General features: G+C 39.1%; 1 protein-coding gene across 1 annotated transcript in view; it reads left to right on the forward strand.

Moving 5' to 3' along the window:
- The window catches only part of CRB1 (crumbs cell polarity complex component 1), a 214,447-nt gene that overhangs the window by 172,165 nt on the left and 14,451 nt on the right, over positions 1-27,831 (forward strand). The window contains exons 9-11 of the mRNA XM_036109066.2: positions 1,923-2,829; positions 6,089-6,217; positions 9,661-9,787. Coding sequence (XP_035964959.1) covers positions 1,923-2,829; positions 6,089-6,217; positions 9,661-9,787 — 1,163 coding nt within the window. The remainder of the gene's footprint in view (positions 1-1,922; positions 2,830-6,088; positions 6,218-9,660; positions 9,788-27,831) is intronic.

Here is a 27,831-nt window from a genome sequence, read left to right on the forward strand (position 1 = left end):
TATACTATTATGTGAACATATTCTTCCTTTCGGAGTTGGAGAGAGCTGATGAGTTTGTTATTTTAACATTTATTTAAAAACAAGGACTAAGACGTTGTTGCTCCTTTCCTCCCTAATTCCAGCCCCAAACTTGGTGGGAAAATCACTACAGTCAAAAGTAATAAAAGTAATAAAATCAAATGAAACTTTAATCCAAATAATACATTTGAATTGAACACTTGAATGATACACTTGAATTTTCTCCTGCAATGGTTTCTAATCATTATCTCCCTTTCCAGAACTGAGGACACAGGAGTTATTTTTACAGATTATATATTTAGTAATGTTTACCTACTATATGTCTGGCAATGTTCTAGGCATTGAGATTTAGTAATAATCTAAACAGAGAAAGTCCCTGATCTCAGAAAGCACATGTTCTAGTGCAGAAACACAGTCAAAGAACAAGTAGGCAAATGAACAACATAATTTCAAATAGTTATAAATACTAGGAAGAAAATAAAACAGAGTAATGGAACAGAGAGTGGCTACAGGGAAGAAGCTATTTTAACTTGGATAGTCAGGGAAAGCTTCTCAGAGGAGGTGACATTTGAGCACATAAGCTGTGGGAAGATCTGGGGTAGGAATACTCTAAGTATAAATAACAGCAAGTTAAAAGGCCTGATTTGGGAACAAGTTTGATGTCTTCGAAGAATGGCAAGAAGTTTTTGTGGCTGTAGCATGTGAATAAGGAAGAGGGTGATAGCAAATAGAATTGAATAGTTAATCAACGGTCAGATCACAGAGACTTTTGCAGGCCATGGTTTAGGATTTAGGATTTCTTTCTAGATGCGACGGTAACCGATGGAGGTCTTGAGCTAAGGAGTGGTTGTTATATTGATCTGCAGAGTGACAGAAGAAGGGACACTGAGAAATAATTAGAATAGTCTATATGAAAAGAGTTGTTTGGGTGTGGTGCCCCACAATTGAGGCAAAGACAGCATTTTTAAGGTCAATTTTTACTGAAAAGTGCAAGAAAATGAGAATAGAGAATTGACTTCTACACTGAGTAACAGAGGTCATTATGACACAGCAAGCTTGGCTTAGGTGAAGTGATTGGCACAAAAGGCCGAGCAGCGTGTATTAAAAAGAAAATGAGAGATGAGAAAGTGGAGACAATGAGAATATAAAACTATCTGGAGAAGTTGTGCCCGGAAAGCGAATAGAGAATTCAGGAAGCAGCGGGGTGAGGGGGAGCTGAATTGTGCTCTTGGGTCTTGCGTGTGTTTTGATTTTCTAAGACTGGAGCAGTTACAGTATATTTGTATGCTAATGGGAAACAATGAAAGGATAAGGAAAATGATGATGCGCAGAATTGCTCGGTGGGGGAAAGCCCTACACATCTGGTGTCACAGGTCCTGTGAATGCAGAAGTCGCACGAGAGGAAAGGAGACCCACCCAGGAGGTGGAGAACTGGATTTTCTCTACTCAAGTGAACAATTGTAGGTTTTTCCAATACCAAGCTCCACGTCTAGTCATGCATTGAATCCCATTCATTTTCACCTTTTTTAGACGTTGTTTCTACATGTAACCTTTTTTCAATGGAAAAGAAATGTATAGTCTGGGTTTTGGTATCAGACCATCCAGGTTTGGTATTCTGGTCTTACTATTTATTAGTCACCTGACTATGAAAAAAATCACTTAACTTCTCTGAGTCTCAATTTCTTCTTCTTTGAAATGGGGATAATAATAGTAATAATAATAAAAATGTGCTCCAGAATTCTGTATTAGAAATAATATAAAAAGAACTAGCACAGTGCCTAACATATATCAAACAATTGATACATGATGATATTAACCTGATGATCATTTTTAGTAATAAAGGTAATAAAGCCAACATTACAGATTTAATAAAGTTGCTCATTGGTGTTGCCTTCTCTCTTTAGGTATTGCAAATGCTGTTTTTAATGCACAAAGCAGTGAAATATTATTCAGGAGCAATGGGAACATTACCAGAGAACTCACCAATATCACATTTGGTTTCAGAACAAGGAATGCAAATGTGATCATATTGCATGCAGAGAAGGAGCCTGAATTTCTTAATATTAGCATTCAAGATTCCAGATTATTATTTCAATTGCAAAGCGGCAACAGTTTTTATATGCTGAGTCTGACAAGTTCGCAGTCTGTGAATGATGGCATATGGCACCAAGTGACTCTTTCCATGACGGACCCACTGGCCCAGGCCTCCAGGTGGCAAATGGAAGTGGACAACCAAGCACCTTTTGTGACCAGTGCAGTTGCCACTGGGAGCCTCAACTTTCTGAAGGATAATACAGACATTTATGTGGGTGCCCGAGCTGTTGACAATACGCAGGGCCTGAAAGGGTGTCTAAGTACAATAGAAATCAGTGGCATTTATCTCTCTTACTTTGAAAATGTTCCTGGTTTCACTAATAAACCGCAGGAAGAGCAGTTTCTCAAAATCTCTATAAATTCAGTGGCTACTGGCTGTTTGCAGTCGAATGCCTGCAACTCCAACCCCTGCTTGCATGGAGGAAATTGTGAAGACATCTATAGCTCTTATCACTGCTCATGTCCCTTGGGATGGTCAGGGACACGCTGTGAACTCAACATTGATGAATGCTTTTCAAACCCCTGTATCCATGGCAACTGCTCCGACGGAGTTGCAGCCTATCACTGCAGGTGTGAGGCTGGATACACCGGTGTGAACTGTGAAATGGATATAGACAATTGCCAGAGTCACCAGTGTGCAAACGGGGCCACTTGCATCAGCAACCCCAATGGCTATTCTTGCCGCTGTTTTGGAAATTTCACAGGAAAATTTTGCAGGTGAGCATGAAGTTCATGTAAAGCTCGGCCTTTGGAGCTATGCTCTCCATTTTCCTCGTCAAACTGGAAAGCTCTCTCAGCTACGCATCTGTAGGCTGTGCTGAACAGGAGTGACAGGAGCCCCTTCCATCATGGTTTGGTCATGTAGATGGGATCTCACATGGTGGGATGTTCTATAAGGAAGAATGGTAGTGTTTTGACCAGACTTTAAGCAAAACGTTTTCTCCGACATCTTTGTTAGAATATGTCTCATGAACTGTAGCCCCAGAGTTTGATAGCTTTAAGGCCTCAAGAAACAAATATTTTTTACAATAAATGCAAAATCTCGGTTTTCTTTCTTTTTTTTTAGATTCATTTATTTATTTTGAGAGAAAGACAGAGAGCAAGTGGGGAGAGGAACAGAGGCAGAAGGAGAGAGAATCCCAAGCAGACTCCCTGCTGAGCACAGAGCCCAACGCAGGGCTCGATCTCATGACTCTGAGATCATGACCTGAGCCAAAATCAAGAGTCAGACACTTAACCGACTGAGCCACCCAGGTGCCCCCAAAAGCTTGGTTTTCATATTGTTCGAAGAAGCATGACTTCTACCCCTAAAACAATGCCCTTGACTATTTCAGGCAGGTAAATCTCATAAAATCTTGAAAAGTCTATGCTAAATTATAATTTCGAGAAAGTGAAATTATGACTCTCATATAAATGAACATGTTTTGATGTTTTCATTTAAGTCATTAATTAATGAGGAAATGAGTAAGATATAAAAAAGTGTCAAAGGACAACCTAATTATTTATATATGTACATATATAATAATTGCATATATTTTTATTATCCACATAAACACAAATATATATAAATAGAGATGAGGGAATGAAGTTACTAATGAATGCAAAACTATTTAATTTTTTATAGAGCAACACAATTAATATTTGAAACTATCTTTTCTACCCTGTGACAATTTTATCACTACGGACAAATTCATTTGCATTTCAGTGAGCAGGATCCATTTATATTAATGTCATTTTTCTACAACTTATAGAGTCGTAAAATAGCTTAGTGAAGAAAATCTAAGGCATACATACTACAAAATCAAACAATCCTAGAGTGTCCTTTACATAACACCCAACATTCCATTGAAAGAATACTCAGGGGGGGCCTGGGTGGCTCAGTCGTTAAGCATCTGCCTTCAGCTCAGGTCACGATCCCGGGGTCCTGGAATTGAGCCCTGCATCGGGCTCCCTGCTCCGTGGGGAGCCTGCTTCTCCCTCTCCCACTCCCCCTGCTTGTGTTCCCTCTCTTGCTGTATCTCTCTCTGTCAAATAAATAAAAAATCTTAAAAAAAAAAAAAAAAGAAAGAATACTCAGGAATATCTTTTGCCCATTTCGACATATTTCACAATTTTTTCTAAAACTACTAAAGCAGTGTTTTAATTCTAGTAATGACCTCCATCTCATGTTACATAAACAGAAATAAGAAACAATATTTTCCTGCTAAGTCACATGGCTTCAGTGTTTCCATGTAAGTAGAATTCATTATTTTATAACTTATACTGCTTTTAAATCCACTAAACAATTGAGTCATTATGGGGAGGTGAGAGGATTATTAGTAACAAGTAATATATTCCCAGACTTTGGCAGGAGCACCTGGAGTGGGTTGGCAGCCTGTAGACATAACACTAACTGAGAGGTGGTACCCTAATGGGATGAATCTCCCAGCAGACAGAACAGGTAGCCATACCTGTAAGAAAATGTATTTAGGGGCGCCTGGGTGGCTCAGTCAGTTAAGCCGCTGCCTTTGGCTCGGGTCCTGATCTCAGGGTCTTGGGATCGAGCCCCACGTCTGGCTCCCTGCTCAGTGGGGAGTCTGCTTCTTCCTCTCCCTCTGCCCATTCCCCCTGCTCACTCTCTCTTTCAAATAAATAAAAAATCTTAAAAAAAAAAATAGAAAATGTATTTATCTCCATAACATTCGTTCAGAACCTATGAAGGCACAGTATTAGGTGCTAAGTGCTGACATTTCAGTTATATGTCACTTTCCATGAGTTGAAACGGGCTCATTTGCCAATAGACAAAGTGCCTGTTTAAAAGCAAAAGACATTCAGGATCAAAATTAATAGTATTGCCGCGGTGACTTTGGATAAGTAAAGTAAACATACATGCCCCAGTAACTAGTTCTCCAGTATTTTTTCCTGCCTGATTCATCAAAGTCAAGTTCTCAAAGATTAAAGTTCTCAAAAGTACCTTCTAATGAGATTCAAAAATTGTTTATTAAACGTAAGATGTATACAAAGCTTCACATTTGCATTGCTAATTGACCCCTTTCAAAGCTGGTTGACATTTTTCATTCGTTTGAAAAGTCCTTATGATATTTTCTTTTTAAAGCCGAATTGATTAGTTCTTGTGGGAAGAGACACACTTACCGACAGATAGGCTAGTTTCTCCATATTAGCGGCAGCGCGCACAACAGGACAAAATTAAATGCATCTTATATTTCCTGAACATTAATTATGTATCAGATACCATGCACAGTGGGTCAAAGGACCTGAACAACACCCTTAAAATCTCTTCTAATCCAGTCCTTCACACCTCTGGATCTTGCCTTGTAGTCAAGCTCTGCTTAGCTTCTAACAATTTGTTCTGCCTTGTATAAGGATTCCTTAATATGTGCAGCTTCGTTGTTATACAAAAGAGCCACCCTCCTGAATTCACATACAGTTGCCACTGAGTGCTATCTACAGTCCTCCTGGACAGCATTCGGCTTGCATTCGGCTAAGCTATGAATCATTGGATAGAGACCAGCAAGTGTTGGCGGGGTAACAGGAGTTCAGCTCTGAAAGCCTACAGAGAAATCACATGAGTGCTTGGGTACCAGAGTGCTGTCCTTGCTTTCTTGGCCTTTATAGAGATGCAATTTTCCGTGGCCTGTGTTGATTTATTATAAGCAAGGCAGCAGCAAACCAAGCTATAGCAAGTTTCTTCCCAGCCCTAAATTTATTGCCACCCCACGGCACAGATCTTATCTCACCAATGAAAACTGTAGAAATGGAAGATATATAGCCATGCTTGTTATAGCACCCTCCAGCAGGAGCCGTTTACCCGGAGAAAGTGACTGTGTATAATGCAGCACAATCAAGCGTCTGTAGCTCAGCCAGCCTGAGTAGTTAATTAGTTTGGCATTGACTACATACATGAACTTTTCCAAAAAGTTTTCTTGAATGAAATGAACAAGATGAACAGCTGTGGCTGCTACTTTTATGTCTCTAGGCACACCAGATTACCCTCAACAGTCTGTGGGAATGAGAAGACAAATCTCACTTGCTACAACGGAGGCAACTGCTCGGAGTTCCAGGGTGAATTAAAATGTCTGTGCCGGCCAGGTTTTACTGGGGAATGGTGAGTCACATTAGAACTTTATAGAAGAAAATTCCGGGCTGAAAAACAGTGGGATTATACAAGGTTGATTTCTCCTCTAGTTTTTCATCTCAGTTCCCATAGGAAAATCCATGCTGAAATGTAGGTCCAACCAGAGTCAAACAATAAAAAAGAAGAAAAATCACAGTTTAGGTCAAAGTAAAGAACACTTTATTAGCCAAGACTTCAAACAGGAAAATATGTCTTTTGAAAAAATGTAGAATGTGCTAGTTTTCTTTCTGATAAGTACTTCTGGATTCACGTTTCTTTCCTGCTGACTCTAATAAGTAATGCAAATATAGTTGCTGTTGAAGTAAAATAAAATATACCTAAAAGATTGCCTCATAGAATGATCTAGAACCCCGAAAGTATATGCACCTTATCCATATGAGTCTATCTTTCCCAGAGAAACCCTTCAACAGTTCTTCACTTAATACGGGGATTGTTGATATGGAATTGGCCAGTGGCTTCAGACAATGGCTGAAAATGCAGCCAAATTTGGATATGCATTTGACTAGCTGAAGGTGAGGTCAAAGATTAAAAAAAAAAAAAAAAAAAAGAATATACTCCACAGCTTTTATCAGCTTCTCAAAAGGATCAATGTCCTGATTATATACCAGGGCTCTCTATAACCTCTTATATATCTCTATATGAGCAGATAATAAATAATCATTTGTTGAGCACTAAGTCATGCATCTTATAAATATCATCTCTAGTTGTTATTAATCCCACTTTGCATTTGCAAAAACTGGGGCTGAGGGGGTAAGTTACAGGTCAGGTGCCAATCCAGATGTGTGCTGCAGTGAGGTCAAGCTGCCCTCAAAGCCTGTGCTCTTCTTTTGGATGTGCTGACAGAAATGAATAAACCTTTGCTTGCAAAAATTAAAAGAAAATGGGAAAAGTACTCCTTCATCTCATATGCCGTCCAGCACAAGGTAGTGATCTCTGATCACACTTCCCGCATTGAACAAATTAGATAAATGAAAATACAAAGCATTTGAGAGAGAGAGTTTGAGTGAATGAATTTTTCTCAAAAGGGAAGTTAATAAAATTATGGGTATAATTTGTGCTCCATGACAATTGCAATTGGATTCATTTGAATTTTCTCTTTTCCAGCTGGCTCTTTTGGCACGACAAGATTCAGCTATTTTGCCGCTTTTATAAAATAGCAGGCAATCTCGGATATACCTGCCTTTTACCCATTCAGCATTCAGTGACAAATCTAGTTCTCGCCTTCACAGCCTGCTTTCAGTGCTTGGCTCCAAGCCGTACAGGTAGACGAAGCATATATGTGCACGGAAGGACATAGCCTTGGAGCATAGTCTACTTTCTATTGAGCCACTTTTTACCATGCAACGTATTGTTAACCCAGAGACCATTCAGCAGGCCTCCAATTCCATATCCCTCCGAAACAGTGCAAATATTTCCTTGACCAACTCTTTCACTATATGTAAGCGCTGGTTATTTCCTGCCTCCGTGTCACAGGTGAATGCTTCATGTCACATTAATGTTCAATGGCACAATGCATAGACGCATCCGAAGCCTTGGACTATTTTCTCTGCTACTCACGCATTATCCCTATTTACAATAAACGTGTCCCTTTCCTCCAACATTTGTTTAAAAGAATAATCTTGCATTTAAATGCAAATCCTTTCTTTGAAATGCGGTAAGAAAAGGAAGCTTCAAGTTCTCCTTTCTCTCACGGGGACTCTCCTCTGGATCAACTTCTCTGCTGCAAATGGATTTCTAAAATAGTGAACACATGTTCAATAGATGCTGTACTTTCAAAGTCCTTAAGCATGATCAGTTAATTCACTGGATGTTAATAGATTTATTTATTTTGATTGCCGATCTATTAATTAACCTCTAATGAAAGCTCTGTAATGTTTATAATGAATTTGTATGCGTGGTACACTGTTTGGTTCAAAAGAGAAATGGATAAGAAATGGGGAAAGAAGAGCCAGAGGAAGACTGGAAAATACTAGACAGTCTCCCAAGGCCTAGGGGAATGGGACTTCCATAACGTCCAAAGATATTGAAAAGCTGTCTTCCTGCAAATTGCCTCCTCTTCTGTCTGGCTAAACCCCCAACTTTATAGTGTCATCCTGGCAGGTCGTAAATGATGGATGGTGTGAACACTCTGGCCCACCCAGGACAAAGAGTGCTTGGCAGGCTCTCACAAGTTGTCAGGTTTTGCTCAGATCTAATCGGAGAAGCTTCCTTCCAGTCCAGAAACCCGAGCCAAAAAAAGAAAACAAAATGTCTCAGCTATGCTTGTTATCCAGCAGGATAAGGAGCTGTTTTTCTGGGAAGAAATCTTTTTTTCCTTTATACCTTGGGTTGACCCTCCCTACCCACCCCGTTACCCCCCTTCATTTTGAGCCTAGTGATTAGTCGATGACCCAGGCATGCAAGTTTTACCTTTTGGGAGGCGAGGAATGAAAAATTGTTTACATTACACTTCGACGTTTTAAGTTGCTCTTTAGGGATTCTTGGAGCTAACATTTTATATGAATTTCCCAAAGTAAAAGAGATGGCTTTAGTTACTGCTCTATGCTGAGACCTAACAGTGTTTGGCACATGATAAGTGCTAAATACATACCAGACTGAACAACTGAATGAAAGTGACTGGTGAATTAATCGGTGAATATATGGAAAAACAAGTTGTTGGTGGAAGGTCGGGTGAAAGATGACAGTGTCCCAGGGAAGAGGAAGATTTCAATATACCTTAGAATTGATATCATTTGTTTGAGAAAATTTAGCTCTTGAAAGTCATTCTACCTGAATATTTTAAAATTACACTTAGCTATGAAGCATATTTATTAGCAACTGAAATATTCTAATTATCTACTTTTACTTTTTGTCGAAAAACAGGATTCCAAAAAGAAAAAAGAAAAATAAGATTCCAAAGGAAAATAATCCAAAATCTTCAAGAATAAACCGATTTTTTCCCCCTATTTTTGGTGGGCTTTCTTTCCCCCCATAGCCTAAGGGCATGGATGCATTAGAATCCTGACAGCAGGAGCATAGGTCGGCTCTGTAGACTCCAGGTTGGCAAAATATAGCCTCATGGTTCCCATGCGCCCCCAGTAAACCGAACCGAAGATGGCAAAGATGCTAAATGCTCTTCAGAGACAAACAACCTTTTTTCAGGTTTTTTCTTGGTTTCTAGGTACTTGCACCTGGTTTCTCATTCTAATTAACTGTGCGTGTGTACAAATTATTTCCCTTAAAAACAAAATTTGTTACAGGAATTTTGAGGAATATGTCCCACATCAGTAAGTATATGTAAGTTGTATGGGAGTTGGTAAGTCAGACCGTACTGTTCCAAGTAGATAAGGCGACAACTTTTATTCTTTACCCCATTTCCCAGCCAGTTTATTCAACAGAGACCAAGTTTGCTGCTATTTCTGTTTCTGTTCAAGGTGTGAAAGAGATGTTGACGAGTGTGCCTCGGATCCGTGCTTCAATGGCGGTCTGTGCCAGGACCTGGTCAACAAGTTCCAGTGTGTCTGTGATGTGGCCTTCGGGGGCGAACGCTGCGAGGTGGATGTAAGCGGGCTCTCCTTTTACGTGTCTCTCTTACTCTGGCAGAATCTCTTTCAGCTTCTTTCTTACCTCGTTCTGCGCATGAACGACGAGGCAGTTGTTGAGTGGGGTGAACAGGACGATGACTAACACTCATTGAGACATTCCTAAACTTAAAAGCCATCAAAGTTCAAGAAATGCCTTGACTCATTTTAGACTCGAAAAAAGAAAAAGAAAAACTACCTTGAAAATTAAAATAAATTCAAGGACTATTTTAAGCGAGAGTGAGAATATTAAGTATTTGGTATTTAGTATTAAGTATTTACCTATTTCAGCTATATATGTAAAAAATATTGTTCTTAACATAACTGGAAACTTCTTATCATTGAGTATACTTCGTACAAGTACATTGTCTTTCTTGGTGCTTCCATATTGGAGTGACCGCTGCAATGAGAACTGATTTTCTCCCACACTCCATTTCTGTGTGTGCTTTTGTGATGGAAGTTGCCCCGTGCACCCGGATCCTAAGGCATTTACGTTCTTTCATTCCCATCTATTATTCGTGACATGACAGTTTGAAGATTACTGATTAAACCTTTTTCACATCAGTCTATGTTTTCATACATAGCTGTTCAAATGAAGTGTTGCCAACTCTCTGGGAAGTTAAAAATATATATAAAAAGAAAGCAGGGAATCACATGAGATCCCTAAAATGGAGAAAGAAAATTTTCTGATATAATTGGTATCAAAACTCAAATTATGCCTCACCAGTATACTTTCTGATTCCACAAAACCTCTCCTTCAATAGGACAGAGAAGCCCTACTTTCATTTCTTTTTCCTGCAATACTTTCTATTCAAATAGAGTACTTTTTGGTTAATTGCTTATAAATTTATGAGCTTGCTGACATTTCTATCAAATGGACTGATTTGAATTGCTTTTTGATGCATATTAAAGGAAAAATAAGTATTGTTGTATATCTATACACCAAAAAATATATATTATAAAACTTGATTTCTTGGAGGCATATTTTTTAAAATTTGCAAGTAAACGTATCATCTTTAATTATCTTTCTGAAAAAACCATAGAAGCATAATACCTTTCATTATCAAAATATATTTGGCATTATGTTTTTTTAAGATATATACATGATATGATGGCTCTACCAAGTAAATTAATGAGATATGCAAAAAAAATTATATACATTTCTTTTAATAGACTAAATATAATAGTAATTTAAAAAAACCTTATTTGAAAATATTTTTAATTCCTTCCACTGGCATGTTAGAATTTCTGCTAAATATCTCTGTACCGATGTACCCTTCCAAAGAAGACATTATGCTCATTTAAAGGGAAAAGTGGTTTGATCCTATGAACTAATTTAGAAAACAACTACAATAACAACGACCTGACAAATGTAATTTTGTAAATGTGTCTGTGTCTTTAGGAGCTGCCCTGGTTTGACAACACGAGGGCGATTTATCCATTGGGTGATATCTAATCCTCATTTAGTCCCAATTGTTTAAAGAAAGTTGTTTTTCTGTGGAAATGACCAAGGAAGACCTAAATATGCCAATCAAAACAAAAGGACAAAATGGTATAGTATAAAAGCAAAGGAAATGGATTCAATTCTATTTTTCAATAGTCATAGAAAATTTTATGCAGCAAATTCAAATCCTCCAGGAAACTGGCAGTCATTTCAAATGGGAAGCAACTGATTTTGAAGTGTTTCTTTATCCTCCTTCTTCTCGCTCCCATCCAGGCAGCATGTGCCATACTGCTGTCTCAGATGGATCCGTTCCAAACTTAGACTTTGTGACAAGAGACTTGGGGAAAACCCCCATCAATGTTTGCATTTCCAGATGTTTGAAGTAAGCATAAAATCGATTATAGCTACATACATATGGCTTTCATATTGACTCCCTTTTTGGACATATCTGTACTTATATACTTACAGACCACTTCGGTGTTAATTTGTTATCTTCCAAATATATGAGTCATTCACGAATGCTTTCTCTGTGAAATTCTGATGTCTCTGTTGTCATTGTCACTGTCAATCACTTTTCTATTTTCCAAACGTCCTGTCATGAGATACCTGACTTAAAACAAAAATACTTTCCTTTCTCTATTTTTCTCTATTTTTAATTGCATTGTGTGTGATTATGCCTTTTACATATTTACACAGAAAAATAAAACTTGTGTTTCTGTATCTCTACTTCTCATCCTCTGACAGCTGTCTTCATTTGCCTTGACTGTGTCTTGCATGGTTAAGATGTCCACAAGCCAGGCAGGCGTGTGCGTGTGTGCGTGTGCACACACACACACACACTCACATCACATAATGAACACACAGCAATAGTGCTCATCTTCCTGAATGGAGGTCTGCTTCCCCAGATGTGTCCCCGCAAAGGAAATACTGGTGGCCCTCAAAATCAGGGCCCCATGTGCTTTCCCTCCTTGGCAAGTATTCCTCTGGCTGGCATTCTAGAATTGATTATATCCCTAATTGTTCTCTCTGTTGGTTTACAGTGTCCCTGCCCATAGTAGGCATAGTTCAACCTGGCTCCATGGAGGGGCCATCTCACCTAAAGGACAGAAATTCACACACACTCCTCTAGAACAAGCTTCTGAAACGAAACCTGTATTTAGTTGAATAAAAGATCATTTCTTTTTGCTTATTTTTAAGATTTAACATTTGGACTAAATGAGGCCACGTCTCTGTGTTTGGCCACGCCTCTTCCTTCTTTGTGTGTGTGTGTACATGAAGAATGGTTTTTATTACTCTCCTTTTTAGGGAGAAGGAAAGTAGAGAAAATAGGAATATCTGCAGAAATTAGTGTTCTGGCAGCATGAGGAAACAATTTTAAAATTCAAGTAGCACTATTGAGAACCTACTCTGTGCCAGGTACTGTGATAAGCTGTTTTTAAATATATATTTTTTCAATATAAGAGCAAAGTCTCTCACCTCCCCAAATCTCCACTAAATTGTGTTCAAATATCCTTTTGCCATTTCTGAAGTTATTCAGCTTAATTTTGTAAAATTAAAATGGAATTCTTTCTGGAAATGGTGATACATAAAATTTGAGTTTATTGATTTAGGTAGGAAACCAATGAAAAGAAATCTGTATTGTCCAACTACCAAAAGTATTACTAATATGGACTATTTCCCTTCTTTCCTTTTTTAATTTATGCAACAACTTAATGAATACCTACTATGTGCCATGCTCTGGATTAGGTAATGGGAATACAACTATAAATTAGACACAACACTTGCTCACAAGTTGAAGGTCTGGTAGGGGATGTAGGTAAACAAACAGTAAAGGACAGAGTCTGGGTCAGTGTTAGGATAAAACTAAGTACCAGCAAATATATTTCCATGATGATTGATGATTATTTCAAATTATTTCAAAAAAAAAAAAAAAAGTACCAGCTATAAAGGAGCACTTGGGAGGGGCATTTTGCCCAGTCTTAAAGGTGGATGGGGAAGGTCTCAAAGCCAAAGCTGGGATTCGAAGGTAAACAGGTGTCAGGTTGTGACAGGAGGGATGGCACAGTAGAGAGTGTTGCTGGCAGAAGGGGCTGCAGGGCTTGTGCAGGAGGGCTGGAGCCTGAAGGGCAGTGGGAACACAGTAAGACTGAGGCTGCAGAAGGAGCAGAAATGAGTCCTTGTAGATCAAATCAATGACCTTGGCTTTTTCTCCTAAGAGTTATGGGGAGTCTTTAAAGGAGTTCAATCAGAAAAGTAACAAGATCACACTTGCACTTCAGAAATATCAGCTGGGCTTCTATGTAGAGGCTGGATTAAAAGAAATGCAAGACTGGACCCCAAAAGACACATGTAGGGGGCTATTGCAGTAATACAGATAAAAGGAAAGGACATTTGGCACTAGCTTATATAGTCGAAGGGGATCAGAGGAGGGGTAAATGAACAAAGTTTGAAGCTATAAGACCTACCTCATGATTGTTTGGAGAAGGTGTAGTTCTGAGGGGATACTCCAGTTAAATTTGGTGAATATTCAAAAATATTTGTCGATTAAATAAACGAATAAATATAAGGTTCTGTGGGATATCCAAGTAACGTTATTACAGTGTGAATATTCCAGTCTGGAATTCAAGAAATAGCTGAGCTGGGTGTCTAAATTTGGGTGTCATGTTATAGATCTATTGATCTTTTATATTTCATTCTCCATATCTATAATCCACTTGTATTTTTTCTTAGTATCTATTCGAGTTTTATTGAGATATAAATGACAAAGAACATGTGTAAGTTTAAGGTGTACAACTAGTTGATTTGATACACTTAGATGTTGCAAAATGGCTGCCACCATGGCCTTAACTAACACCACCATCTCATTACATAAATACCATTTCTTTTCTTGTGGTGAGAACATCTTCTACCACCTATTTTCTTAGCAACTTTTAAGTGTGCAGTACAGTAGTATTTTGAACTGTTAGTCATCATGCTGAATATTAGATTCCTAGAACTTACTCATCTTATAACTGAAAGCTTGTACGCTTTGACCAGCATCTCTCCATTCCCTCACCCTCCGCTCCTGGCTACCACTATGCTACTCTCTGTTTCTATGTTTTGTGCAGTGTTTCTAGATTTTATATATGATTGGGATCATACAGTACTTTCTATTTTCTGTCTGAATTATTTCACTTAGTATTATGCCCTCAAGATCCAAATGGCAGGATTTCATTCCTTCTCATGTGGAATAATATTCTCTTGCATATACGTACCAGATCTTCTTATTCGGTTATCTGTTGTTAAATATGTACGTTGTTTTCATACCTTGGCTGTTGTGAATAATGCTGCAATTAACATGGGAGTACAGATAGCTCTTTGAGACAATGATTTCATTTCCTTTGGATATATATACCCAGAAATGGAATAGCTGGATTATACAGTAGTTCTATTTTTAACTTTTTAAAGAATGTCCATACTGTTTTCCATAATGGCTACACCAGTTTACATTCCCATCAACCATGCATAAGGGTTACCTTTTCTCTACATCCTCGCCAACACTTATTATGTCTTGTCTTTTTGATGATAACCATTCTGACAGGTGTGAGGTGATATCTCATTGTGGTTTTGATTTATATTTCCATGACAATTGATGATGTTGAACACCTTTTCTTGTGGCTGTTGGCCATTGATATGTCTTCTTTGGAAAAATGTCCATTCAGTTTCTCTGCCCATTTTTTAATTAGATTGGGGCTTTTTGGCTATTGAGTTGTATGAGTTCTTCATACATTTTAGATATTAACCCCTTATCAGATATAGGATTTGCATATATTTTCTTGCATTCCCTAGGTTGCCTTCTCATTTCATTGATGGTTTCTTTTGCTCAAAAGCTTTCTAGTTTGATGTAATCCCACTTGTGTACTTTTGCTTTTATTGCCTTTGCTTTTGGTATCAAATCCAAAAAATCATTGCCAAGACTGATATCAGGGAACTTACACCACATGTTTTTGCCTAGGAATTTTACAGAGTCAGGTTTTACATTCAAGTCTTGAATCCATTTTGAGTTGATTTTTGTATATGGTATGAGAAAGGAATTCAGTTTTATTCTTTGATGTGTGGCTATTCAGTTTTCTCAACACCATTTATTGAAAAGATAATCCTTATTTTTGGCTCCTTTATCATAAATTAATTGGCCATATATGGGTGGATTTATTTCTGGGCTCTTGATTCTGTTCCATTTGTCTGTGTGTCTGTTTTTATGCCAAACCCATACTGTTTGAAATCAGGAATTATGCTGCCTCTAGCTTTGTTCTCCCTTTTCAAGATTGCTTTGGCAATTCAGGGTCTTCTGTGGTTCTATATACATTTTAGGATTGCTTGTTCTATTTCTATGAAAAATGCCATTGGAATTTTGGTAGGGATTGCATTGAATCTGTCAATTGCTCTAGGTATGGACATTTGAACAATATAAATTCTTCCAATTCATGAGCACAGAATATCTTTCCATTATTTGTGTCTTCTTCAATTTCTTTCATCCCCATCTTATAGTGTTTAGTGTACAGATCTTTTACCTCCTTGGTTAAACTTATTCCTGAGTATTTTATTCTTTTTGATGTTATTGTAAATGGGATTATTTATTTATTTCTCGTTCAGATAGTTTGTTGTTGGCCTGTAAAAACACGACTTCTTTTTGTATGTTGTAAAAACCCTTAGAAGGAAGCATAAGGAAAAAGCTTTATGACATCAGTCTTGGCAATGATTTCATGGGCATGGCACCAAAAGCACAGAGAACAAAAGCAAGAATAGAAAAATAGAACTACCTCAAACTTCAAAACTTCTTTTTTTAAAATATTCTATTTATTTATTTGTCAGAGAGAATGAGAGAGTGAGAGAGGCAGGCAGAGGGAGAAGCAGGCTCCCCACTGAGCAAGGAGCCCGATGCGGGGCTGGATCCCAGGACCCTGGGATCATGACCTGAGCCAAAGGCAGACACTTAACTGACTGAGCCACCCAGGCGTCCCAAACTTCAAAACTTCTGCACAGCAAAAGAAACAATCAATTGAGTGATTTTTGTCCTTCACTCTGCTAATGTGGTGTATTACACCGATTAATTTTTATATGTTGAACTGTTTTTGCATCCTAGGGATAAGTCTCACTTGGTCATGATATATAATCCTCTCAGTCTGCTTTTGAATTTGCTTTCCTAGTACTTTGTTGAGATTTTTGCATCTCTGTTCATCAAGGATATTGGCCTGTGGTTCTCTTTTCTTGTGGTATCTTCATTTGGCTTTTATATCAGGATAATGTTGACCTTCTAAAATGAGTTTGGATATTTTCTCTCATCAGGTTTGTTTTTTTTTTTTTAAGTGTTTGAAAAGGATTAGAGTAAATTCTTCTTTAAATGCTTGATAGAATGAAGACATCTGGTCCCAGGCTTTTCTTGGTGGGGAGGTTGAGTGATCAAATTTCTATAACCAAAAGAACTGTTGTGAAAAGGTAGAAAAGGAATAGATGATACTTTTGAAATTGTGAATAATGATTATGCACTAGCACTGTTTTCAATTTGAGAGGCTCTCATATTTGTAAGTCCAATTTTTCCCCCTCACAATATCTCTGAGAGGCATTATTATCTTTATCTTAAAGATAAATGGAGATTTTATTTTTTAAAAGATTTTATTTATTTACTTGAGAGAGAGAGAGCATGAGCATGGGGAGTGGGAGAGGGAGAAGCAGACTCCCCTCTGAGCAGGGAGCCTGATGCGGGGCTCGATCCCAGGACTCTGGGATCATGACCTGAGCCGAAGGCAGACACCCAACTGACTGAGCCACCCAGGCGCCCCAAATGAATAAAGATTTTAAAAGGTTTCCTGAATTTCTCCAGGTAAGTATCCAGGAAGAGTTTATCCACATCATTTACTTCCAAGTCTAATGCTAAAGAGAGTTTTGAGGTCTGTCAGGACCCAGGAAAGGGATCTTGGAGGAATTAGCAGGAGTTTCCTGTGATTGTCATCCAAACTGGTCAAGAAATATGTCAGGGATGGTTTGGAAAACCAAATGAGAACTCCTTTCCAACGCAACCCTAAATTTTTGGTGCCTGTGGCTGGTCACCACATCTCTCGAAGGAACTCACACAAGTAGAGATGATAGCAAAGATAACTAGAATAACCAAAGATGCAGGATTTGAGGAGTAAGCAGGCATGTCTGACTGTTAACGTGACTCTTTATTTTGGCTAAATGAAGAGTCTAAGCATACATGCAAATTAATGGATGACCTGATTGAGGGAACCTGTTCAGAAAGTTCCAGAGTTCCAGGATGGGAGGCATTCATTGAGACACAGTAAGTCTAGCAGGTGATAGGAAATTCTCCTTCACATTAAAAAATTTATAGAACTCATTAAACTAAGAGAGTAAAGCAGAAAGTAAAAATAAACTCAGCAGGGATTTGGAGTCATTTGTGAATGACAGAGTCACAGATGGTTTCTGAGAGGGTTAGAGCTGTGCTTGATCACAAAGGCTGATGTCAAGGATGATGCCAACTGACCCACATCCTTGGGCTTCTGTGAAGAAAAGACCACTGGCCAGTGGCACAAGATGCTTCCTCTCTATGGCAGTCTCCTTGTGCTCTCAATTTAGCCTTCAGGAAGGAGGTACCCAGAATGACATTCTCTACAAATTACTATTTTAAAAAACACTGTCACTTATCACTGAGTTTCCACTAATTAGCATTCAGGAAGGAGTAAATATAGCACTAACATAAGAAACGGTTCTGAAATGTTATTTTGATGTATTTCAATCACTAGAATCAGGTCGAATTCAGTTCACTAATCTGTTTTCCTTTCATCTTTTCACACATTATTAAGACTTCTGCTTCACCAAGTATAATTAATGCTCTTCATTTCTTAATGTGGGGTCATCACCACCAGCTTCACAGAAATCACGTAATGTAGACTTTCACCTTCAGAACACATTTCTCCATGTGTCCAGAATAGAACAGAAACAGGCGATAGAGAGTGGGGCCCCTGGATTGCAAGTATAACTAAAGTGGTTGGTGTTAAGCCACAGACAACTGTGAGAAATAACCAGGTTGAAGTTTGCCACTGAATTGACTAGCTAACCAAAACAAGTGGCTTTTTGGTACATGTCAAATTAATCTCATCATCTTTTAAATCTCCCTGATGGGATCATTGCGTTGCTACAATATTGGACTTTGCGGAAACTGGTTTTTAAAATATTTATTTATCCATTTGTCCACCATTTATCAAGAGTCTGCTGTAGGCAAAGCTCTGAGCTGAGCATGGTGAGCAACTAAAATATGCACAAAGGATGTATTCCTGCTCTCAAAGAGCTTAAGAAGGAGAACTGAGTGACTTCCGTGTATAGCTCCCCCCATAAGTTTTACAACTTTGTAAATCATGAAGATATTTGAAATGTGCCCATAATGATGTATGTTGGTTATGACAAGGGTGACCACATTATTTATTGTTCGACTGGAGTATTTTGAGAGTGAAAGCAAGAACTATTAATAATCATGCTGGGACAACAGCCTACACTGATATTGTTCTGTGCAAACTGAGATATATCCGAGTTATTGCCCTAGAGGGAATGCATTATGTTTCACTGGATACACTTCCATTCTCTTCAAAATGTGGTTGAAGTCTATTATAGATCATTTCAGAAATGAGATGTACATGATACAAGCCAATTAGTTGGCCAAGTGACTCAAAGCAAACAATGAGGTCAGTTGCATCTTGTTAGTTACCATTTTCTTGAATTATCTTCCTTGTTTTATACTCAAGAAGAACTTTGGCATTGGTTCCATCTATGCAGAACAGAGTTGTGATCAACCAAACTGAAAACTGCTGGTATGCAATCAAATATCATGCTGTTGTCTGGTTTGACATGACGTGAATTTAATTTTTCCTAAATTTTAATTTTTACAAACGGAGAGTGTAGACTCTTATGTAATATGGCTTTTCTTCTTGAATGACTTATATTCCCTTTAGGAAATGAGGCTTTGGCTCATTGAATCCATAGCTGATCTTTTTTGTGAGAGCAAATGGAATGACATGTAGAAAAGTAGGTACACTCAAGAGAATTTAACATGTGAGCACATTTAAATATCAAGATAACTGACTTGGAATTAGTAATTATTTTAATATTATTTCTACTTAAAACTTTCTTGACTCATAATACATATTTGTGGAGTGTATGCATATTATTTTCCTAACCTTTGTAAAAACAAAAAATTCTTTATTTCTTAAAGGGCATAAAGATCATGGCTATTATCTCTTACTCACAATTATAATTTCACAGGTAGAAGAAATTAAGCCACAAGTAAAGTTGTGTGCCTGTGAGCAAAGAGAGCTCGGAATGCCCAATACACATTACACATTTCAAATATCTTCATGATTTACAAAGTTGTAAAACTTATGGGGGGAGCTATACACGGAAGTCACTCAGTTCTCCTTCTTAAGCTCTTTGAGAGCAGGAATACATCCTTTGTGCATATTTTAGTTGCTCACCATGCTCAGCTCAGAGCTTTGCCTACAGCAGACTCTTGATAAATGGTGGACAAACGGATAAATAAATATTTTAAAAACCAGTTTCCGCAAAGTCCAATATTGTAGCAACGCAATGATCCCATCAGGGAGATTTAAAAGATGATGAGATTAATTTGACATGTACCTAAAAAGCCACTTGTTTTGGTTAGCTAGTCAATTCAGTGGCAAACTTCAACCTGGTTATTTCTCACAGTTGTCTGTGGCTTAACACCAACCACTTTAGTTATACTTGCAATCCAGGGGCCCCACTCTCTATGCAACACAGTGTGTTGCATGTAAACTGTAGAAATCTATTTGAAACTACTTGTATACAGAAAGGAAGCAACATATTAATACAGCTCATCCAAAAACAAATGGGCATTTGCAGCGAAATGTATTTGATCACTTGGAAAGCATATTCATGATTGTCTCGTTGTCTACCTGAGTTTAATTTAGTTCCACAGGTGGCTCTGAATGTATATAACTTTTATATATATATAATTACTATATATATTTCCCCTAGTATCTCTTTGATAATCCTATGCAGATAGCAAGATTATGCTATAAAGGAAAACTAAGGTACCAGTATATTTGTTATTCAGAGTGGTAAAGTACATAGTAATGCCTGATAAATGACTGAAATCACTTGAGTTGATAACCTAAAACTCAGGGAAAAAAATACATTTTAAAAGTAAAATGTTCCTTTGAATTTTTAACAGCCAGCATCAAGTTATGTACATAATAGGTACTCGATAAATATTCACTAACTTCCTGATATGATGAGTGTTTCTGAAGTACGTTCAAAGTGGCAGTTTCTAGCTTGGAGAATCATGTGTGTATATGTGTTCAACTTGCCCCACAGTTATTGAAATTAATGAAAGTGATAATACATATTAGAAAGTTGGCCCATTTTTTTCCTACCAATTTTGCAAAATGCAAAAGGCAAGTCTCGGTCATTAGTAACCACTCTGGTAATGAGATTGTCTTAAGGATAAGTGAGTCACACTCTCCATTAAGGGAACATTTCCATCCAAATACCAAATGCACAGAAACCCTATTATTTATGCTGAAGTGGAATTTGATATAAATTGGCTTTTTCCTGAGCCAATCCCAGAGGAAGCTCAGATCCATAAAGACATGGGCTCACACCGGTAACATAATCACGTGGACACCCAAAGAGACGCTCAGAGCAGCCCACATTTAATTTGACTTTATGTTTGCTTTTAGAAAAGCATTCCATTTTATCAGATGGACAGAGCCCCTCAAAATCTTAGTGACTGGGGAGAGGAGCGTAACTTCTGCTCAAAGATAAATATGGTTGAATTATTAAAATCCATGTCCTCTTAACTCATCTTCTCTACAGCAAGACCCAACCACTGTTGCAACCTTGAAAAAGACATTCATTCCTCTTTGCCTAGTCAAATATGTATGTTCTCAAACCTTGCCCATGAAACCTTCCTTGCTCCTCTCCCCTACCCAATCAGTTACTGGGAGTGTCGTCACGTTTCCACACCATCCCAAGTGCACCTCTATCCTCTATCATAACATTCCCTATTTGTGGAGTGCTTACTCTGAGCTAGACACTGTGTGCTAAGGTCATTACACACATTATCTTATTTATCATTCACAACAGTCCCAAGACTTAGGTAATGGTATTTTCCCATTCTACTGATGAGAACCCAAAGTCAGGGAGAGGTTAGGTACCTTTCCCAAGGATATCCAGCTCAGAAGTGGCAGTAAAGCATCCACATTATGGGGTGTGTTTACCTCTAACCAATGAGCAATACTGCAATAATTTATTTGTCGCCTTGTCCTCCATCCTGTGAGCTACAGGAAGGCACAAAAAATGTCTTGTTTACCTTTGTGACTCCAGTGCCTGGCCATGGTGCCTGATGAAGCCGGTGCTTCAGTATTTACTGAAGAAGTAAACGACTGGGGGAAGGAATGGTATGTGGTTCGCACAGAGGAGGAAACGAGGATGTTTCCAGAGGTGGGGAGAAAAGAAGTTTCACACACAAGATCTATGATCCAGGTCTTAAAGAATGAGCAGGAATTTTCCTAGTTAAACAAAAAGAGCGTTCCCCCCCTGCCCCCCACCCGGAAGTGTTTTTGTTTTTTTCGTTTGATTGTTTGTTACCGAAGTGTTAATTACACTGTTTTTCACTGAAGAAATTAAGCCACAAGTAAAGTTGTGTGCCTGTGAGCAAAGAGAGCTCGGAATGCCCAAGTCTTTATTCCTAGTAGAAAAGCCACAGTATGTGTATAATTATCTGCTGCCTTGACTCTTAGTTCTTCTTTCTATAACTGCATTTTGATATGCGTGACGGTTTGAGAAAGGAAAACCTGAGAAGCCGCCATCAGAGCCACAGACTTCCACAGGGATCACGGAGCAGGGCTTAGAGATAGGAGAGAAGGAAGGAAATTTATGGCACTGGCCCCCAAACGATAATAAACATCACACAGATTGTCGGAAAGGCCCGAAGCCATGAGAGGGGAAAATATGCTTAGGAAAAATAGCTGGTGCCAGGAGAACAAGGAGGATCCAGGAAGGAGCCAGAGGAGTTCACGAGTGGAAAGAGCCCTCCGGCAGCCCCAGGAGGAGCTTGGGGACCTAGATGGAATCTTCTGTATTTGCCCCAAAAGCATCATCAGGGAGACCAGAGCTTACCGTTGTTTTTTACAAAACCGCTGGTCAGAAAATCCTCCCACAGACGTTTCCAAATGTTCTCCCTTTTCCGAATTCAGCGGAGCCTGAAGGATTTATGCTGTCCAGTCCCACCTCCCCCTTGCCAGCTTGTCTCCCCTCTAAGCCACCTGCCCTGTAATAACTGCTCCTGGCTGGACAGATGGACATTCTGGGCCTCTCGGCAGGAAATGCGGTGCCCGGTCTTCTCGTCAGTGGCCGCGGGCCTTCCGCCTCTCCCCAGCAACTGAGAGAAGGAGAGTCGCTTCCCAAAGTGACCCTTCCGTCCACACGTTTGTTTTGACAACGTGTCCGACATGGGTAGGACGGAGGGAGAGAGGGCCAGGGCAGGGGGTCAGGGAAATAGAGTATATAGCCCCGACTACCCTAACTTCAAGAAAACTACAATCTAGATTCAGAGGGAAAAAAATAAGACATGTTGAAAATAATTAAGCCCTAATTTTGTTCCTGAGTGAAAAGCACAGGATGAATTCACGTAATTTTGGTCACTATGAGCTGTTACAGGAGGGGAAGTTTCCATGGAGCATATGGGAATTAAGCTAGGCCATGAAATATGAGAAAGATTATTTGGAGGACAGAAAATGGGAGAGCATTCAAGAGAGAATAGAGGTCATAAGTAAAGACGTGATAGTGGGAAGAAGTTTGTGTGACATGAACTCGGGACAGTGGAGAGGCCTGCCTGGAACAGGCAAAGGATGCCGGCAAGTAACGGGATATAAAATTGGACGGATGAAGGGTAGGGCTAGATTGTAGATTAAATCGCCCAAGCTTCTATTAAAAGCCAGCCACAGAAGGAAGAGTTGCTCCATAATTCGGTGATTTAGGCCTGTGCTATGTTTTCCTCTGAGCTATTTCCTGTCAGAATCACCCGGGAGCCGCCACTCACTTTCTCACTAGAAGGGGCTTACCCCAAAAATGGTAGCAGCTTTCTTTAATGATGGTTTTATTTAATTAATGAAAGCTCCCCAATGACATTCTTAGACTTATTCTTTCCTATTGGAATCCAAACCAATACAAACTATTCCTTGTTCCAGAAATTCTTTTTTCTGTATAACGTTGTACCGACAGGGAGTTTTCGTTGAGCAGGTTTTGGGGGGTGGTGGGGGCGATTGGGTTTTTTTAACTAGTCTATAAAAGGCAGATATTCTTTTTTTAAGATTTTATTTATTTATTTGAGAGAGAGAGAGAGCACGAGCAGGGGGAATGGGCAGAGGGAGAAGAAGCAGACTTCCTGCTGAGCAGGGAGCCCGACGGGGGGCTCGATCCCAGGACCCTGGGATTATGACCTGAGCCAAAGCCAGACGCTTAACCTACTGAGCCACCCAGGTGCCCCAAGGCAGGTATTCTTTAACCCAATTTTTTATTTCTGCTAATTAAAAGTTTTCTGTGGGCATAGTTTTATTACTAAGTCTTGCTTTAAGCACTTTTTTTTAAAAAAAGAAACAAACTTCATTTGAATCTTTCTAAAGTTCTTATTCATTAATTGAGGATTTTCAGGCCTGTGATGTTTTGGTCTGGGGAGGTTGAAATATAATCAGATTAAGTCTCCCTTCAGTGAAAATTGAGCAAATTCCCTAGATCACCACTAAAAAAGAGTCTTTGGGGCAATACACAAAATGTTACTTCTCATCATCCTAAAGTATATAAAATCAAGAAATATATTTATTCACTTAAAACAATGTCTCACTGGGGCGCCTGGATGGCTTAGTCGTTAAGCATCTGCCTTCAGCTCAGGTCATGATCCCGGGGTCCTGGGATTGAGTCCCACATCGGGCTTCTTGCTCAGTGGGGAGCCTACTTCTCCCTCTGCCTGCCTCTCTCACTCTCTCATTCTCTCAGACAAATAAATAAATAAAATATTTTTTTAAAAAAAACAATGCCTCGGGGCGCCTGGGTGGCTCAGTCGTTAAGCGTCTGCCTTCGGCTCAGGTCATGATCCCAGGGTCCTGGGATCGAGCCCCACATCAGGCTCCCTGCTCGGCGGGAAGTCCGCTTCTCCCTCTCCCACTCCCCCTGCTTGTGTTCCCTCTCTCGCTGTGTCTCTCTCTGTCAAATAAATAAATAAAATCTTAAAAAAACAAAAACAAAAACAAAAAACAATGCCTCATTGAGCAGATCAATATAAAATGTACCCTATATCTAGCAGTAGGTGGTTTGAACATTTTTGTGATTAGTGCAATCCATTTTCTTTTTTTTTTTTTTTTTTAAAGATTTTATTTATTTATTTGAGAGAGAGAATGAGATAGCATGAGAAGGGGGAGGGTCAGAGGGAGAAGCAGACTCCCCGCTGAGCAGGGAGTCTGATGCGGGACTCGATCCCCAGAGTCCAGGATCATGACCTGAGCCGAAGGCAGTGGCTTAACCAACTGAGCCACCCAGGCGCCCTAGTGCAATCCATTTTCAAAGCTAAGGAAGCCAGGAGACTCTGAAAGTGAGCCATTAACTGTCGGCAGGGAGTTAACAGCTCAGTGCACGAGAAACCCCACTGTTGAGGCCTCAGGTGACAGGGATTTTCATGGTGCCTCTTCTGCCTGCAGCTGAGCCTTCTCCGATAGGGACTTATCCTCATGACCAAAAGCAGCCAGCACGCGATGCCTCATTTAATCCTAACCACGAGTAGAGGTGTAATTTCCAATCTACAGGTGCCAAAACTAAGGCCTGAACAAGTTAACGAATCATTAACTAAACAAGAGTCATGCACTTCATCGAAACTCAAGTCCTTGTCCTTTTCTCTAATATACAGTCTTGGGTTTCGTTTCCTAATTTGTAAAGTGCAACACTTGGAGACTGTTTTTAAGCAGACCACCCTACCTGAAAATTTTAGAAATGTTAACATTTCTCAGTTGTAAATGAGTGTTTAAAATAGGTACCATTACAAATGATTTATAAAAACACAAGTTTTTCATGAAACCAGCTATACCCAGGGAGGTCGGTGGAATTTTTGGAAGAACAGTTCGGGGGAGCAAATGAGGAATGTAAATGGGAAAGAGACTGTAAATCCGCTCTATGTCCCTAATGGGATCCAATATGTATTTATTTTTGCCATTAAGTCCTGTGAATGCTAAAGATATTAACAGCTGGTAGTATGTAAATTATCCCAATTTGCTGCTTCTTGAGGTGAAAGGTTGTGTGTATTTGGGCTGATAGAACTCCATTGCCACCTAATTGCCATTATAAATGCTCTTGAATTATAGAAAATTGTAGAAACCACTATAAGCACCTCGATTTAAATATTTATTTGCAGAACCTTAAGTAATAGCGTTGAGCTTCACATTCACCTCGTGGGGTGAGCTGAAGAGGTACAGATTCTATATAACTGTGTAACTTGTCTTCTGCCCTGAGACAGAATTCTTGTCATGACCGGGGAATACGGACCATTACTCCTTTGAGGAAGAAAATGCACACCTTTTTAAAGAGGCATTCTGGGACGTAAAGAGCCTGGGATGCATTATGAGAACCATGAAGGTGACGGGCAGGTACATAAGGGCAAAACATCTACGTGGCTACCTGTTAGAATAAAAGAGTAGGCTGTGTCTTGATTATTGACTTACAGAGCACTGTTAGCCAGAGTGGGATAAAGCAAGGACACCATCTTAGGTTCAATTCCTTTTTAAGGATTTGGTCACTGATTTATTCATTCCAGTGAACCCAGATTGCAATCAGCATCACAAACTCCTACTACATTCTTCGTTCAAAGTGAGGTCCAGATTGGGGTGCATGGATCTCTAGAGCTTTCCTCTCTAGCTGGCAAGTATCCCAATTATCACCTGGCTCTCTCGGGAGCTGCTCATCAATTATGGTGAGGCGTCTGTTTTTGCATTTGTTTAAATTATGCCATGTAAGTTATCAATTCAGTTCAAAAAATTTTGGGCACCTACGATATGTCTTGAACTCCGAAGTTGACAGAGGAGGAAAAGATGGTATATTCTGTTTGAATACAGCTTTGCAAATATAGAACAGTATGGATCTTGAAATCCTACATTAAGGCAGAAGTATAGATGCCTTGAATTGTAGGAATCCATGGCGGAGAATATGCCAATTAGAATTTTTGCTACATAAAATAAAAGTATGTTCTTATAAATAAACGTAGTTAGACTTTATAGCATTTTCTACATATGCAGTTTTGTCTTTCTTGATTTTCTAGTGGTGGTGTAGGATAACCGTCTTGCATCAGACTTTTTATATAGGTGGTCCTGTGCCATTGCAATGAGACAGCTTAAGTGCAATTCAGGGGCTCCTGTATCACTATCCTCATCAACTGGCATTTATTGAATTCAGGCACTATAAATAATACTTATATCCCTTATAGATAGTGAAATATGTGGGCATGTTTTCACATAAATAATGTTGAGGCCATTTTTTTCTATCTATAAGAAAATAGGAACTCCAATGGTTTTGAAACTTAGTGTCTCAAAAGGAGTATAAAAACAACTCTGCGGTTCTCCATGGTCATGGAAGCCTTCAATCCTCAGGCAATGGGTGAAATGGGAAAGGCTTCCTTAGTTTGCTACTAGATGTTCCCCAGGGTCCTAAACACATTATGGCCTCCTTTATTCCAGCCAGAGGCAAAGGTACCAGTGTGTTTTGGGAACCAGGTTTAAACGCCGTGGCATCCAAAAGGATTAGCTACTTGTACTTGGAGATTAGCAAATGGATGTACAATTTTTAATTATGCATAAATTTCAAACTTTCTATCAAAGTCAAATTGTGCTGATGTTAGTCAAACCTAATCTAGGCATTGATTCAAGAACCTGCTGATGGAGTCAAAAATACATGGAAACTTGTTAACAAGAAGTACAATTATCTACATCTCAGCAAATAAGGCCAGGGTGTCATGTAATATGCTGAGCTCAGGCAGCCCAGAGCCAATGAAGATCTCTTTCTTTTCTTCACCGTTAATATTTACAGTTGGAAGCAATACATGGCTGCAATCTAAGTGCTGCACCTAAAAAGGGAGTTGTTGGCTTGCTACCTTGTTTCCTGACCCTGTGAAGCCCTGAAACAGCTACCTTCTTAATCATTGCCTGATAACATTGTGTTAGCACGAGAGGGTAAGCACATGGCTGTTTTATACAGGCAACAACCCTGGGAGATTTTCTGCATTGTTTAGTTATTTTACTTCTTGATAGACATGCTGGGGTGTTAAAAGCATAGGACTCAAAGTTGTGAATTATGGGTCCTTTTCTTTGTTCTCCTGCTGATTTTTTTAAGGTCTATGCAGGCACTGTTTATAGAAGCAGCTTGCCTCCCAGACACCTACTGTGTGCTAGGCACCTTCCGAGAGCTCACAAAGCCCTGCCCATCCATCAGCCGGCTTTACTGAAGCGAATTCTTGCATGCAAAGTCCTAACCAAAAA

The sequence above is a fragment of the Halichoerus grypus genome, chromosome 7 (genome assembly GCF_964656455.1).
Source record: "Halichoerus grypus chromosome 7, mHalGry1.hap1.1, whole genome shotgun sequence".
NCBI classification, from domain to species: domain Eukaryota; kingdom Metazoa; phylum Chordata; class Mammalia; order Carnivora; family Phocidae; genus Halichoerus; species Halichoerus grypus.